This window comes from Narcine bancroftii, chromosome 13 (genome assembly GCF_036971445.1).
Source record: "Narcine bancroftii isolate sNarBan1 chromosome 13, sNarBan1.hap1, whole genome shotgun sequence".
NCBI lineage: Eukaryota > Metazoa > Chordata > Chondrichthyes > Torpediniformes > Narcinidae > Narcine > Narcine bancroftii.
The window spans coordinates 22,993,567-23,009,440 of NC_091481.1; the positions used below are offsets into that span (position 1 = coordinate 22,993,567).

Here is a 15,874-nt window from a genome sequence, read left to right on the forward strand (position 1 = left end):
GCACCCCATCACCTCCCTTCCCATATAATGTTCTCCTTCCTTGATCATCTTTCTGATCCCACTTCCCAGCACCCCATCACCTCCCTTCCCATATAATGTTCTCCTCTCCCTTGATCATCTTTCTGATCCCACTTACCAGCACCCCATCACCTCCCTTCCCATATAATGTTCTCCCTTGATTATCTTTCTGATCCCACTTCCCAGGAAGCCATCACCTCCCTTCCCATATAATGTTCTCCTCTTCCTTGATCATCTTTCTGATCCCACTTCCCAGGAAGCCACCACCTCCCTTCCCATATAATGTTCTCCTCTCCCTTGATTATCTTTCTGATCCCACTTCCCAGGAAGCCACCACCTCCCTTCCCATATAATGTTCTCCTCTCCCTTGATCATCTTTCTGATCCCACTTCCCAGGAAGCCACCACCTCCCTTCCTATATAATGTTCTTCTCTCCCTTGATCATCTTTCTGATTCCACTTCCCAGGAAGCCACCACCTCCCTTCCCATATAATGTTCTCCTCTCCCTTGATCATCTTTCTGATCCCACTTCCCAGGAAGCCACCACCTCCCTTCCTATATAATGTTCTTCTCTCCCTTGATCATCTTTCTGATTCCACTTCCCAGGAAGCCACCTCCCCTACAGTTCTGATGATCACAAAATTGTCCATCTATCTCTATTAATGTAAAATTTACAGCTATGTCCATTGGTATATTTTGCTCTGTTTTATGTGCAACCCTTTGATTCACTGCTGAGCAAAGGTGCACTCACTCCAAAATATTCAGAACACCTTGAGTTATTGGACCATGCAGAGCCAAATATCCTCTTCAGCCCAGCTCATTCATGCTGACCACATTGACATTTGGAATTAATCATCTAATGCAAAGCCTACAAGTGTTGAAAATCTCATGTAATTTATTGAATACTGAAATAATTTTTGTTCAGCTTAAGCTAGCCCAGCCTCGGCTGCTTTACCTTAAATGTCCTCAGACCACTTACCAGAGCCTACAGTTGGGCAAATTTATTTAAAACAAAACCTATTTTATAATTAAATGTTATTCCACACTGAAAAGAAACAATTTTTAATCATAAATTATAGCGCCAGCCAAAGCATCTATCAGTTGCTGCGCGACGACCAATAATGGCAGTAACACCACCATGCAAAAATTGTGAAACTACAGTACCAAGTGACTATGTAGATATTTTCATTAGAACTCGTATCGCTATCATACATCAAAGAATCGCAAGTCGAACCATCATAAGTAGAGGAACATCTGGATAGTCACATTTGTCTGCATTTGCCTACATCCTTCTAAACTGCTCCTATCCACAAATCTGTCCAAATGGTGTTTTATTATGGTTATTCTGTCATCTATAATTTCCTCTGGCAGCTCATTCAGATACAGACAATGCTCTGTGTAAAAAGTTGTCCATCATGTCCTCCTTAAATCTCTCCCCTTAACCTGTGCCCTAGTTCTTGAATTATCCACCCTGACAAAAAACATTGTGACCATTAATTTTATCTCGCCACTCATGATTTTATGTACCTTAATAAGCCTCCCCTACTCCAAGAAATAGACCCAGCTTATCTAGTCTCTATATATAACTCAAACTCTCAAGACCCATTAACATCCCGGGAGAGACCCAAACTGAGGATTCTTTACCATCTTGCATTTTCCTAATCTTCCCATTGCCTGTTTAGAGCTCAGTTTACATGTGTGATCATCTCCTGAATCCTGTGATCCAAAAAATCCTCAAACTCAGATCCCTAAAGTAGAGGCATTTTTCAGAACACAGACTAGAGATAACTTGAACATTATGAAGTTCCCACTTGAAGTAGAAATTGCATGTTGTAGCTGCATTTTATTTTTTTGTGTAATGGTTATATTAGTCCACATACCTGGACCCAATGAACCAGACAATAACAATGGTGATAAGTGCCTCTGTCTCATTGCTCCAAGGATCCAAGCTCAATCCTGGCACTTTGCTGTCCATGGAATATTTACATATTTACATCCGACTTTGTCATTTTCTTCTGAGTGCTCCAGTTTCCTCCCATGTCCCCAAGTGGTGTTAATACTCTGATTGGCATTGGAACCAAGAAGTGTTCATTCAATTAATGAAAAAAAAACTGAAATAAATGCTAGTTTTAGTTAAGGATGACATGGAACTTTGTTATTAAAAACTCATCTGCCTCACAGATATCCTTTATGGAAAGAAATCAGCCATTTTTATCCAATGTGGCCTCTTAGATGTGAGACTGAACAGTGTGGTTGACTTTAGCAGCCCTGTAAAAATAACCTAGATTGTCATTCATTTCAAAGGGCAATTAATCATGGGCATTAATAGACATAACTGTTTCATTAATTTTTTTTAAAAGTAAGAACGAGACAATAAAATCCTTAACTGCAAGGTTACTTGTGCTGTTTTTTTCTCACTTAACTTTTGCATCTCTCAAAGTGAACCAAAGACTATTTACAGTAAAACCCCTGGTATCTGGCACCTCCAGGGACTGGTAGATACCAGTTAAGCAAGTTTTCCAGTTGTTTGAGGCTCACTCTTACAAGGCCTAACCAATACAACTGCACTAAGAATAAACAGTTTAAAAGACAAAAGTACTATACCGTACCTACACTTAACAAACTTTACTTGGATGAATATTTAAACCTTAAAGCATTTTGCTTTATTTTCAGTCACATTCTTTGAAAACATTTAACTATTGCTACATCTTCAGGTTCCTTCTCCTCCACGGAACTGCCGAAAGACAAACAATAACATCAAAATGATTGCCCCTCCTCCAAGATTACAGATAAAGCCTTACTAATATATTTAATAATATACTAATAAATTTAAAGAAATTTGCTAAGCAGGGATACGGAGACAATTTAAGAGAGTCTTCCCAATGACGAGCAGCATCAACCATCCAAGGCAACGCCATTTTATTCAAACACAACTTTATTCAAACAGTTGCTACATGCAAAGCACGACCAAGGCACTCCGCTGGCTGAACATTTGCTCCCATCTTCACCAAAGAACATTTACTTTTACCATTTTAAACTTTTATGTCTTTTTGTTTACTTTTATTTTCCTCTCCCTTCCTCCCTCTCTTTTTTGCTGGTTGCCAGTTGATTGAATTCTGGATGACAGGGATTTTACTGCAATTACCTAACATCATTGTGTTCTACAACTCTCATTCCTTTTCATTACAGCATGAGAGACTGTCATTCTCCACTCCTTTGAATTCTTGCCTTCACTAGTGGATTATTCTCTTGGAAAATATTTTGTAATTGTGTATCTGTTTAGGTGTTGTATCTTTCATGGAGAATGATTCATGTTTTATTGATGATTGATTTTGTGAGACATTTTTCTTAACAAAGATATCTAAAATGTAAGATAAGTTAATTAAAAACAGGGAGCTAGATTTTGCAAGCAAGACATTTTAGATTTTTATTACCCCAAGTTCATGACCCATTGTAGAATAAGTTTAAACTTGCAATTCACCCTTGTCCTCGACATCAGCTCCTGAATCTGTTCCTATCAATTGTGGCGTGGTAGCACAGCAGTCAGTGATTCTGCCTAGTAGTTCATTGACCTGTGCTCTGACTTGATCTCAGGTGTTGTCTGTGCAGTGTTAGCACATTTCCTGGACAATGATGTGGCCTCCCTCTGTGTGCTCTGGCTTCCTCCCACATCTTGAAGCTGCTTTGGTAGTTTATTTGGCTACTGTAGGTTAATGGCAGAAAAAAATCCAAGGCAATTTGAAGTTGCTAGAAAATGGGGCAATGTGGGGGGGGGAGGAAGAAGCAGGACTGATGAGATTGTTAAGGGAAGGGCGTGGATCTGAAAGGCCAGTTGGCCCCCTGTGTCATTTTGAGGTCAGATAAGAATTGTTGACTCTGTTTTGGACTTTTTTTTTGCACGGTAACAGACAGCCCAAATACACCTAATTGGCCTACACACTGGGTACGTTATTTTTTGAGCACTGGGAAGAAACTAGAGTACTTGGAGGAAACCCACACAGACACAGGGAGAACATACAAACTCCTTACAGACAGCACAGGATTCGAGCCCCGGTTCCAGTTTCTGTCCCTGTTACAGTGTTGCACTAACCCAGTGGTTCTCAACCTTTTTCTTTCCACTCACATACCACTTTAAGTAATCCCTATGCCATAAGTGCTGTGATTAGAAAGGGATTGCTTAAGGTGGTATGCGAGTGGGAAGGGAAGGTTGAGGATCACTGCTCTAGACCCAATTGTTAATGAAATATTTTGCTTGAGAAAAATGGTCATTGACCCATTTCCTTTGGAGTATTGAAACCATGCACAAGACAAGTCAATGAGGTACAATTAAAACTGCTGTTTTCAAACTTTTTCTTTCCACCCTCCCTTACTAATCACAGAGCACATATGGCATAGGGAATACTTAAAATGGTATGTGAGTGGAAAGAAAAAGGTTGAGAACTACTGTGCTAACCACACTGCCTTTTAATTAAAAAAGGACTATTTCTGTACTAATTCATTAAAAAAACTTTAGAACATTTGATTTCCTTATTCTGTCTCTCACTATACCTGGGGATGAGGATCATTTTTTTGTTTTTTATAGCTTGTGAGGTTCCATGCAAATGATTGTATATAAAGATGAAGTATTTAACTGTTCCTTTTCTTTGTGATTCACCCTGATGACCATTGGATTTTGAACAAATAGATTTTATGAAGAAAAATGCACTTCATAATGTGAAATTGAGCTGGCAAGGAGCCATTTAAATTTGTACATGATTATGACTAAGCAATGGTGTTGTTTTCATTTAACATAGCTGAGAGAACAAGGAAAGATTAAAACACTTAACATCTACAAATTTGTATCTCTTCTGGCAGATGCTTCTACAATGGCTAAAAATTTCCAGCATTTTTCTCATTTCTCCAACTGTTGAAATATTATGCACTTTAAATATTTTGCAATTCAAGATTCCCTATTGTCATGTACAGAACATGTAATGTTACACAAAATTGCCTTCTGCCTGACATAACGCCCAGCGCCCATTACAGAATGAGAGAAAGATATGCAAAAAATAAGCATCTTCAGAGTCACTGAGTGGCCGTGGGTTTACCTCCTGAGTTTCCGCTGCTACACAGAGTCCTGTTCAATCCGTCGGCAACTTTAGCTCCAGGTCCAAATCTCCAGCACAATCAAGCAGCCTTTAGCGCCCGAGAGCCTTCGTGAGCCCTTCTTGCCCTTTGCTCCCTCTCGATTCCCGATTCTGATATCTGGTTCCCATGAACCAGTCTCCAGCCCACAGCCAGTGTGGGTCCCCTGACTGCAAGTCACACATGCAGCCTTTGAGGGTCTCCCCTTGGTGGTATGCCACCGTGGTCACCATCCTATAGGGTCATCTCTGTTTCCCCTTCTCAACAAGGTATGTTTTTCCCATTTCTGGTGCAACCCTTCATGGCCGCTGCTGAGCACAGGGGCCACCATCTTGGGCTCAAACACGCGAGTGCAGGATTTTAATTAAAAACACCGTCGGTTCCTCAACAAGCCATTCGATGCCTGTAGGGAGCCGCCAGCATCAAGACCGGGTGGTTGAACCCTTCGAAGTCGCGCTTTGTCTCTTCTTCACTCCCCCATGTCTGCACCAGCAGCAGAGAGGCTATTTTTTTTATTTCTATAATCAACTTGATAGGAAAAGTCTTTCAGAAAACCAACAGTACATTTTGAGATAAACGTCTGTTATTTTGTTGTTAGCAGCAGTGAAATTAACTGTAATCTGACATTAAAAATGTTTCCTATGTGTTCATTTATCTTCATTCCTTTGTTGGAGAATTTAGTAATGCTCTGAATGCCTAAAGATACAAGCTTAAATGAAACAGTAGATTCATTGTTGGCATGAAGATGCAAACTTGTTCCAATAACAATGAGTGATATTAACCATTTTCGTGAAAGATAACCAGCTTCCATAGGTTTATTAACCATTTTCATGAAAGATAACCAGCTTCCATAGGTTTATTAACCATTTTCATGAAAGATAACCAGCTTCCATAGGTTTATTAACCTAGTGCCAGTTTCAGTTTGAAACCTAGCTCCCAACTGAGTAAAAATTGAGGGAAGTTTTATCAAGATTGAAAACTATTTAGTTCAGTCTGAAACCAGAGTTGTAAGTCTAAACAAAGCAAGATACAAAGAAATGGCAAGTTGTATGGAAACTGTATTAAAATGTATATAGTAAACATGCAATGAATGGCAAGTACAAGATTAATGCACGATTAACATCAAATATCTATTTAATGATAAACACACAACAGGAAGCATGCTGCAATCAACTGGAATTGGATTAAAGGAAACAGTAACAAAAAGGATTGCAAACCTGACGAAAGGGAGAATTTCAGAATCTAATAAAGGAAGCTTTAACACATCAATATAGAAAGGGGAAGTAGATTACAATGCTCATCTCGGGAGAAACACAAATAAAACTGCAAAAGCCTCAATAGATTTGTAAAAAGGAAAATAATAACCAAAGCTGATGTGGGGCCCCTGACAGACTGAGACAAAGTAAGTTGTGTTGAGAAATAAGGAAATGGCAGAGAAATTAAATAACAATTTTGTGTCTGTTTTCATAGAAGAAACCACAGGAACCTGGAAATAGTATAGTTTCTAGAATGGTTCCCATGCACATTGATTTGTCTTTCTTCATCTGTCAGAGAATTTAAGGAAATGTCAGAAGATACAAGTCTAGAAGGTGGTAAATGTAACTCCACTATTATATTAAAAAAAAGAAAAAACTGGGAATACAAGAGATCTTTCCGATTTTAATTTGAATAGAGAAGGGGAAACCAGTGGGTGTTATTTATTTGAACTTGGATAGGATGCATCCGAGAGATTATTGAACAGAACTGGAACACAGGGATTGAACAAAAGCTATTTTAAAAATACAGTAAAAGTCCTAAAATCCAGACTGCTCAGGTCAGTCTGGATTTTAGGATTTTCCAGATTTTCGGGTAGTACATTTAACATTCAAATCTAAGGAGGAATAAAGAAGAGTTGAACAGAAAAATTTTGATTGTTCATTGATTAGCAATATAGCTTGCTTCATTTATCAAAATAAGCAGTTTTAAAGAAAAATGAAGTCAACAATTGACAAAAATGTAAACAATTTTTTTCACTACAAATGGAACATGTAATGCTTGAAATTATGTTTAAAAATGAACAATGTAAAAAAAAAATACAGTATTAACCATTTTCTTTATGATAATATTACTTGCATAAAGTATGGTCGCTCGTTGCCTTTGTGCATCTGTAGCATTGGCGCCTGCACGCAAGCCCGAGAGTTTGAGGGTCCAGATTTTTGGGCTTTTGCTGTCAGTGGATCATTGCAGAATTGGGAGGCTGTGCCACAAATATTGGTCCTGGGCCTCAGCTTTTCACAGATTGATGTCATGAGGAAATGTAAAATGACTATATCCAAAGTTGAATGCCACTCTTGACTGCAAAGATGATTGTAGGCTTCATGGAAAAAAAATAGGAGGAATGAACGAGTGAAAACAGGGCAGATAGGATATAATGTGGAAAATATGAAGCCAACTTTTGGTAGATTTTAGAACTGTTCCCATGAGTATTGATTTCTTTGGTAGAAATAGAAATACGAAATATTTTAAAACATGAATGATTACAAGATAATGGTGTCTACAGAGACAGATATCTCTTCGTAAGCAAATCTCTGAAAATTAAAATGCAGCCAAAGCAAACAATTAGGAAATCAAATTACTTCTTGAAAGGATTGACTATCAGAGCATAAGTATTGTACTGCAATTATATTTTGCCCTGGTGAGACCACTGTTCTTGTCTTGCCATTCTTGCTAGGAATGAATATAATTACATGTGGTGAAGGTCTACCAGATGGATTCTTGGGTTGGGTAGGGTCCCTATGCAGAGATTAAACTGACTAGATCTGTACACTTAAATTATTGAAAGATGCACAGTTCTTATAGGATAATTCTAGGGATGGTGTGTTTGCTCTGTATGGGGTTTACAGTTTCAAAATGATGGTTGGTCCTTTCAGAATGAAGGTGCAGATGGTTGCACCTGCCCTCGAGGTCTTGCAGTTCAGCCATTAAGTACATTACAAATGGAGATCTACAGATATTTGGAATTTTAAAAAATGTGAGTTTAGTATAGGAAAGTGAATTTGAGGGGAAAGATCAGGCATGATCTTAGTGAATGGCAGAATGGGCACAAGAGGATTCTTTTTCTGTGTTAAGTCATATATTATGTAATAGACTTGTGTAATGTATTGGCACACACTTGACCTGGAATTTATGCTGTGATCTCTCATGTTGAGGTCTAGAATGTCAACAGAGCCTCCTACAATGTGAAATATCAATTCAATAGGGTGTGTGAAAATCCTCATCCACAAGAAAGCTAAATAAATTGTTCACAGCAATCATCACCACCTCCCCTGTGATTTTTTAAAATGATGTGTTGGACTGTACCATTCAAAAAAGATGGTCATTCTAACATGGAGTTATGACAGAAAGCATTCCAGATTTTGGGCCAAGGTGACTGTAGTCATGGCTAACACTGAACGAGTGAAGGAACTCAGAATGCCCAGAAGCCCAGAACTGAGGAATGCACAGGCTCCAAATGATTGTTGTCTGTGGGGCTGTAGAACTCTAGTACAGTATCAAGCTAGTTTTTTTAAAAACTTCTCTGGTCTGTAAAAATGAACACTGAAAATTTGCATTTTTGTCCATATTAATAAGATTTTACCAGTCAGAATCAATGTGATCATTTATCTCTGTATGCCCACAGCCTTATTTTTGCCTTTTAGAGTGCAAATGGCAGCTAGGCATTATAGTGAACCACTTGCTGACACACTCCTCAACAATCAATTTCATCCCCATATTAGAGTACCCATCATTGCATAAGTATGAATATTGCTGTTAATGTGTGCTCTGTACATGGAATGTAAACTGTAATTCAATTTTATATTAACAGAGTATTTCAGTCGAAATGTTCTACCAGTTGAGCAACATGCTACCTCAGATTTTTAGAGTGTCATCTACACTGACCCTGACCTCCAAGCGATGAACAAACATAAAAGATCCACTGAACAGCAAGTGAGTTATGCTGGCATGTCACTTTTTGTTGGGCTTCAAACAAGATATTAAAAATAATCTAAACTGCATGATCTTTCCCACAGCATTTATCAAAGACCCTTTTCTTTACGTCAGCAGAATCTCAAATATTTAAAATTGTTGCACGTAGACATACATTTCAGTGTACAAGTCGAGTTGAAAAACACTCAAAAATCACTCAAAGAATGGAGGTTGATATACTCCTGATATACTTTTGGGTCCTTAAATTCACCAAAAAAACCCGATTGTTGTTGATTCGGTGTACGTCAATATTGGATGCACCTCCCCTCCGCCGGCACCGCTGCTCTCCGACACCTCTCCCCACCACTGGGCGCTGCCATAACCACTCCTACCTAGGACCCTGACATCACCACTCCTGCCTGATAGGCAGTGGTTATTTTTTAATAATTTAATTTACAACTTTGTTACTTGCGATTGGGGTGTTTTAAAACATTTTTTGGGTTGTACCTGGGAGGCCTGGACGACCCAAAAAATGGGAATCGATTTATACACCTTATATTCCTTAAAACCATTAAAATTAGGCAAAATAAAGGTGTTGACCTTTCTGCCAGTCGACTTATATGCCGAAATATATGGTAATTTGAAGTAGGTATCAAACTTATTGTACTGATGCTTGATCCTGGTTGTGTCTTAAAGCTGATGCTTGTCTCTTTTTATAAAATTACCAAGTAATGTTGCTACAAGCAGATTCTTCTTTCTAGAATTTCCAGCAGAGGAAGTGATGGTTAAATTCCTCCACCAATGCAGAAATTTTTTATGTGAATGCATTAAGTTATCATACAGTCATATCTTGCTATATTTCCAGACCATACACATATAATACTGAAACAAATAAAAATTATTCTTGTTTCTATTTCCATCATTTCTTTAGTTAAATTACAATTGTCCATATTTTGAATAACATTAGGTGCTGATAATTTTCAAGTTCAAGTTTGTGAACAAAGGTATTTAATTACAAAGCTAGAATTATTTCCCCCATTTTTAATATTATATAATTAGTTAATTCATCTAACTCCATTGAAAATTGATCATAAATGAAGCAGTTAATTCATTTTCGTTAGTCCTGAGACTTAGACCATAGAACACACAAGGATAGTAACAGATGTAAAGTGCTCTCTGTCTCATAAGATAGTTTAATTCTAGCATCAACTTTCTTAATTTCCAATGGTGACTGAGAATTTAAATCCTTGTGGCAATCCACTTACCAGCAAGCAAACTGGCTCCCAAATGGCAGACATGTTGTGGAAAACACAGGAAATTAACCTGCAGCCAACACAGGTTTTTAATCTGGGCTGATTACATCACTGATGACATCACTTCCTGTCCATGTGACAGAAGCAGTGATGTATATTAGCCCAGCATGCAAGCCTGGAGGTTTCAGTCTTGTATTAGACTTCCCAGTTATATCAACTTGACAATATGTACACTGATGTCTATAGTAGTTCAGTATAGAATACTTTGCTACATCCTAATGATATTTGATTTGTTGGATTTTGAAGATGCTATATAAAAAGTAGTGTTACAGAGTTCTGTGTTGTGTATTGGCCTATGTGTTGTGTGGCTTTATGTTAAAAAATGACAGTTTGCCTGAGAGAGCCAAGGTGAAGGTGGACTCCTGAGAGAGTGGGAGACAGACTGAACGTGTGCAGAAAATGATCTAAAAATTTCTGGACTTGGACGATAAACCACCACTGGGTGGTGCTGTGGAGTGGAAGGATGCCCAGAGCATGAGTCATGGTCTGGAGGACAGTTTAGAATGTTGGGATTTCAAAAAGGATGAACATTCCAAAGGCAACCAGAAGGATCCAGACCAAGCCAGTGATTCCTCTCTCTGCAAGCAACACAAGACAACTTTGAATTTTGTGTTATCTCTCTCAAATTTCTGCTGGTGATTTATACACTCATCGTTTATTTTTAATTTCAAGCTGGAGGTTGAGTCAAACTCAGACGACTGATAACTAAGCACAAGTCAATCGTCCCTAAAGCTTTCAAATTTGTTTGATCCTGGACGATGCCCCAAAATTATGTTACAAGATCAAACCAGCAACCACAAAGAAGGCATATCACACAGGGGTAAAGACGAACAATTACTTTATTAACAAAATTTCACCTTCAAACTTTAATTCAAAATCCCCCCTTTTATAACAATGCCCACTGGTTACTATGCAAATTTCTATAACAGTGTAAAGCTAATAAATTCCCCAGCCTAAATATAACATATGTAATTAAAGTCTAAGTTATATTTCCATCCAGCCCATAGAAAAATTGGACACAAAACACACAAGACTCACAAAAGCAAAGATCATAAACTGAAGCCAAAAGATCGTTGAGAGAGAGAGAGAGAGAGCTCAAAATTTGAAGTGGTCTTATGTTGCTTGCAGAGAGAGGAACCACTGGCTTGGTCCAGATCCTTCTGGCTGCCTTTGGAATGTTCATCCTTTTTGAAATGCCCAACATTCTAAACTGTCCTCCAGACCATGACTCATGCTCTGGGCTTTCTTCCACTCCACAGCACCACCCAGTGGTGATTTATCATCCAAGTCCAGAAATTTTTAGATCATTTTCTGCACATGCTCAGTCCAATTCCCACTCTCTCAGCGGTCCACCTTCACCTTGGCTCTCTCAGGCAAACTGTCACTTTTTAACATAAAACCACACAACACATCGGCCAATGCACAACACAGAACTCTGTAACAGTAGTCACTTCTGTCACTGCGAAGACTTATCTGTATTCAAATCACTTCAAAACTTGTGTAAAACTGTAAATGGAATGTTATCTTTAAAGTTAATATAACTGTGAGACATTGGTAATTAACTTATGGCATTATTATTTATTCACAGGTTCATAAAATCCATTGTTTTCCATATATGTCTTGTAATATTAAAAAAATTATATTCAATTGCACTTAGTTTGCAGAACCAAAAAATGAAAACATTTTAAGAATCAAATAAGAATCCTGCAACAATAGTTGCTTGTAATCTTGTGAATACAAAATGATTTGTCTCACTGTTATAGTTTTGTATTTGAAGTAAAGATTATGCTTTAAAAAAAAAGACCATGCCACTGTTCAACATTTATGTTGATAACACTCATGTATCTATTCTGAAAGTGTATGAGCTGAAGTTCATAATTTGCTGGAGTTAAGTTTATAGCTCTTTAACTTCATCGTAGGCATTGCACAGCACTTCATGAAAGCATGCTTTTAGCATTAAGTAGTGAAATAGTGTGCAATAAAAGGATCTTCAATCCTGAATCCTTTAGTGTTGAATAGTCTTTACATATCCTTACAATTTTCATAAATTCAAAATTATGTTTGAATTTATATGTAAACATTTTGTGCCTGGAGTCATAAGATTGTGGGTTCAAGTCCCATTCTTAGAGTCTTTAGCAAGTTCTAGGTAGGAGCTCTGTAATCCATTGTTGGAGATGAGGTGATAAAGGCTGAAGGATTATGTGCCCTTTAATATTTGCTCCCAGACATGGTTGAATTAATATTATTCCCCAAGATTGATGGCTTGATTGAGAAGGCAGATGGCTAGCACGTCAGGTAAAGAAGATGGAGGTGGAAGTAAAAGGCTTGCGTATCTGTCCAGGATCTTCAGGGTGTGATTCTCTTAGCTGATCCTTCGTGAATTATATGAGCTTTTCTCGGGATGTTATCACTAAAATATACTACTGCTGCAGTAATTGCTATACCTTGCAGGACATTTGGAGCCAATTGGCAGTGGCTGTCAATAATGGACTTTTACCTATTCCCTGCTAAGCTGGAGGTGGAGATACTTGCAACATTTCCCAATTTGTTCTTTTCTGTTGCATAAAGGTCACTGACACTATTCAAAATAACCAAGTATATTTAATTCTTTATTACAAGATCACATGGGTGAGTGACATTCAAAATATATATTTTTTTAAATTGCAGGCTTCAAGAAAATAAACACTTTAAAAAGCTAAAACTGAAACTAATTGAATTAAAAGTTTACTTGCTGTCTTCTCAGCATACTTTTGGTCTAAATTCCAATATGCCTACTTTACTTACACAAGGGAAATTTACCAGCCCAAGAGCAGGGAGCTTGTGAGGAATCCACCACTGCAGTGTAGGTGCTGAGGTGAGCACTTACCTGCATCAGAAGGCTGTCAGCATTTAATTGAAAAATCTCCCTTTTACTTTCTCATTGAAATGTGATCATTGAACTTCTGTCTTTAAAAAAACACATTCAAGCATATGACCCAATGAATTCTTAGTTAAGAGAGAATAACTTGTAAAAGATAGTCCAACAGTTGGGTAACAAGGGTTATCAAATTAATAGGCAATGTACCAGATTTAGTTTTTGCACAGAATGGAAGATTTGATAGTAGTGGCTAGTGTGACATTCATTATTCATTGGTCTGCAATTTGCAATATGAGGCCTTGTTCTCCAAGAAAATGTATCAGGAATAGCATGTGTAAACCATAAAATATGCAGATTTTTCAAAAGATGAGTGCATGCAATATTTCAAAATGTAACACACCCAAAAAAGTATATATTTTATAAATTTCATTTCGCAGGGAAGCATTTGAAAATGAAGAGTATATAAAGATAATTCAAGGTAGAAAATCAAAAGGTTTTTGGATTAAGAGGCAGAGGTTTCCCTGTACAGCATCCCAACATGCTACAGAGCAGATTAGTATGTTGTAACCCATCATCCAGTGTTTGCCTATCACGATGGCCTGCAATCATCTTTATTTTTGAAATGTTTCCAGATCTCTGAAAATTGCATCTTTGTAAATAGCTCTTCAATGTGAATTTCTTTAAAATAACTTGCAAATTACTTTAAAAGCTAGCAAACTAATTTTGATATGGCTGATAACACTTTAATGAACTTCAAGCAATTTCAAGATAAACTTGTATCTGGTTGCGTGCATAAATTAGGTCCCTGAAGTAGCACAATGGCATCATATCTTATATCTTATGTTCTAGGGTTGTAGTTTGCCATTTGAAATTTTCCTGAATTAGAAATCAACATAAGGATTAATCATAAATTTGAGTGGAAAAGAGAGTTCTGTCTAAATACACCCTTAGAGCTGATTGTTTTTAGATATTTACGAGGAAATGGTCACAATTCAGGAAATGCTTAATTGAAAGAAAATATTTTGAACTGTAGTTATTGTTCAAAATTTTCAATGGATTACACAATTTATCCAGAAATGTAATATCAAACACACAAAATATCTCAAACCAAGGATTTTAATTAAAAAAAATACAAGAATCACGTTTGCATGTTACCGATAGAAATTTTACCCATTTGCTACTTGTGCAATGGACTTCAGCTATTACCAGTCTAAGTTACAGATACTCCATGTATGATAAGCTTGGATATGTATTCTTTAATACTTAAAAAAAAATAAGGTAAAATTGAACGTACCAACGGAAAAGGCCAAACCACTCAACCAAAGAGGCCGCACCTCGAGAGATGGAAGATGATTCATAAGTAACAATATTATAGCTCATGGTTGAGGGCGATATGCTGATGAGAACTGAAGGCTGATTAATGGACAAAAAGAACATAGAATATATGTCATTTTTGGATTGGGGGGGTGGGTCTGTGATTTGTAAACTGCCACAGGGATTAGCACTGGGCCCAAACTGTTCACCACCTATGTGAATGATTTGAATCGTGTTTGTTGATGTACAAGTTGGGTGAGAGGATGAATTGCGAAGATGGTGCAGGGAGCCTTCAGGGGATACAGAGTGGAAAACTGAATGGGCAAGAACTTGCCAGATGCAATATAATGTAGAAAAAAACAGAGTGTTTTATTTTAAAATCTAATAGATTGAAGGATGTGTATAGACCCTTGGAACCCTTGTACACAATCACTGAAAGTTAATGTGAAGGTGCATCAAGCAATGAGTTAGGCAGACTAGATGGGTTTTATGGCAATTTTTGAGTACAAGAGTAAAGACATCACTGCAATTATCTAAAGTCTTAATCAGAGCACATCTGGAATGTTGTGAATAGGTGTGATCTCCCAACTTAAAGAAGGATGTACTTGTGATAGATGTATTGAAATGGAGGTTTACTAAATGGATTCCAAGGGTGGGTGATATTTGTCTTCTGAGTCAAGATTAAGCAGGGTATCACTGCATTGTCTTTAGTTCAAAAGAATGAGAGTAGACATGTTGTTAAATAAATAATTGGGAGAATTTGTGGTGTTTGTGGGTGTTTTGACTCCACCGCTCCCTCCACCCTCACCACATTCCTACACATACATCTGTTAATTCATTGTCAAGATTAAGTAAACTGGAGGAACAACACATTGTATTCCTCCTGGACAGCCTTAAACATTGATTTTTTTTTTAGGTAATCCTCATTCCGATCTAATTCTACTCTTTTCCACTCTTTCTATCTTTTCTTTGCCTGCTTCTGTAAGAAAAATGTTTCCCAACTCATTCTAACTTTTCTATCACCCCCCCCCCACCCCAAACCATGGTCTCTCCCTCAACCTTTCTCACCTCCTGTCCTCTACTCATTTCCTTCTCCTTTTTTACACATAATGTCACTTGATAAAGGATTCAGACCAGAAACCTAGACTGGATGCCATCTAGACTGCTGAATTCCTCCAACAATTCTTTGCCTTCATGGGATCCATTATATTTTTATTTTGGTTTTGGTTGAATTTATATGACAAACAAAATCTGTTAAAACATTAATATTTGATTTGAAATTAAACCTATCAATTTATAATCC

At 37.5% G+C, this 15,874-nt stretch overlaps 1 protein-coding gene and 1 long non-coding RNA gene across 12 annotated transcripts in view; one reads left to right on the top strand and one right to left on the bottom strand.

Moving 5' to 3' along the window:
- Positions 1 to 15,874, top strand: part of ferry3 (FERRY endosomal RAB5 effector complex subunit 3) — a 77,182-nt gene that overhangs the window by 59,100 nt on the left and 2,208 nt on the right. For 8 of the 11 annotated variants that reach the window (XM_069907431.1, XM_069907430.1, XM_069907436.1 and 5 more), the window contains one exon: positions 8,987 to 9,108. In XM_069907431.1, the coding sequence (XP_069763532.1) occupies positions 8,987 to 9,079 (93 nt within the window). In that variant the 3' untranslated portion in view covers positions 9,080 to 9,108. Of the gene's footprint in view, positions 1 to 6,297; positions 6,545 to 8,986; positions 9,110 to 11,988; positions 15,873 to 15,874 lie in introns of those variants that run through there. The other 3 variants (XR_011347685.1, XM_069907438.1, XR_011347684.1) reach the window with 3 other exon arrangements.
- On the bottom strand, positions 7,230 to 10,447 carry LOC138747857 (uncharacterized). The gene is made up of 2 exons (XR_011347691.1): positions 10,353 to 10,447; positions 7,230 to 7,495 (listed from the first exon to the last, which is right to left on the bottom strand). It is a non-coding gene; the product is annotated as an uncharacterized lncRNA (long non-coding RNA).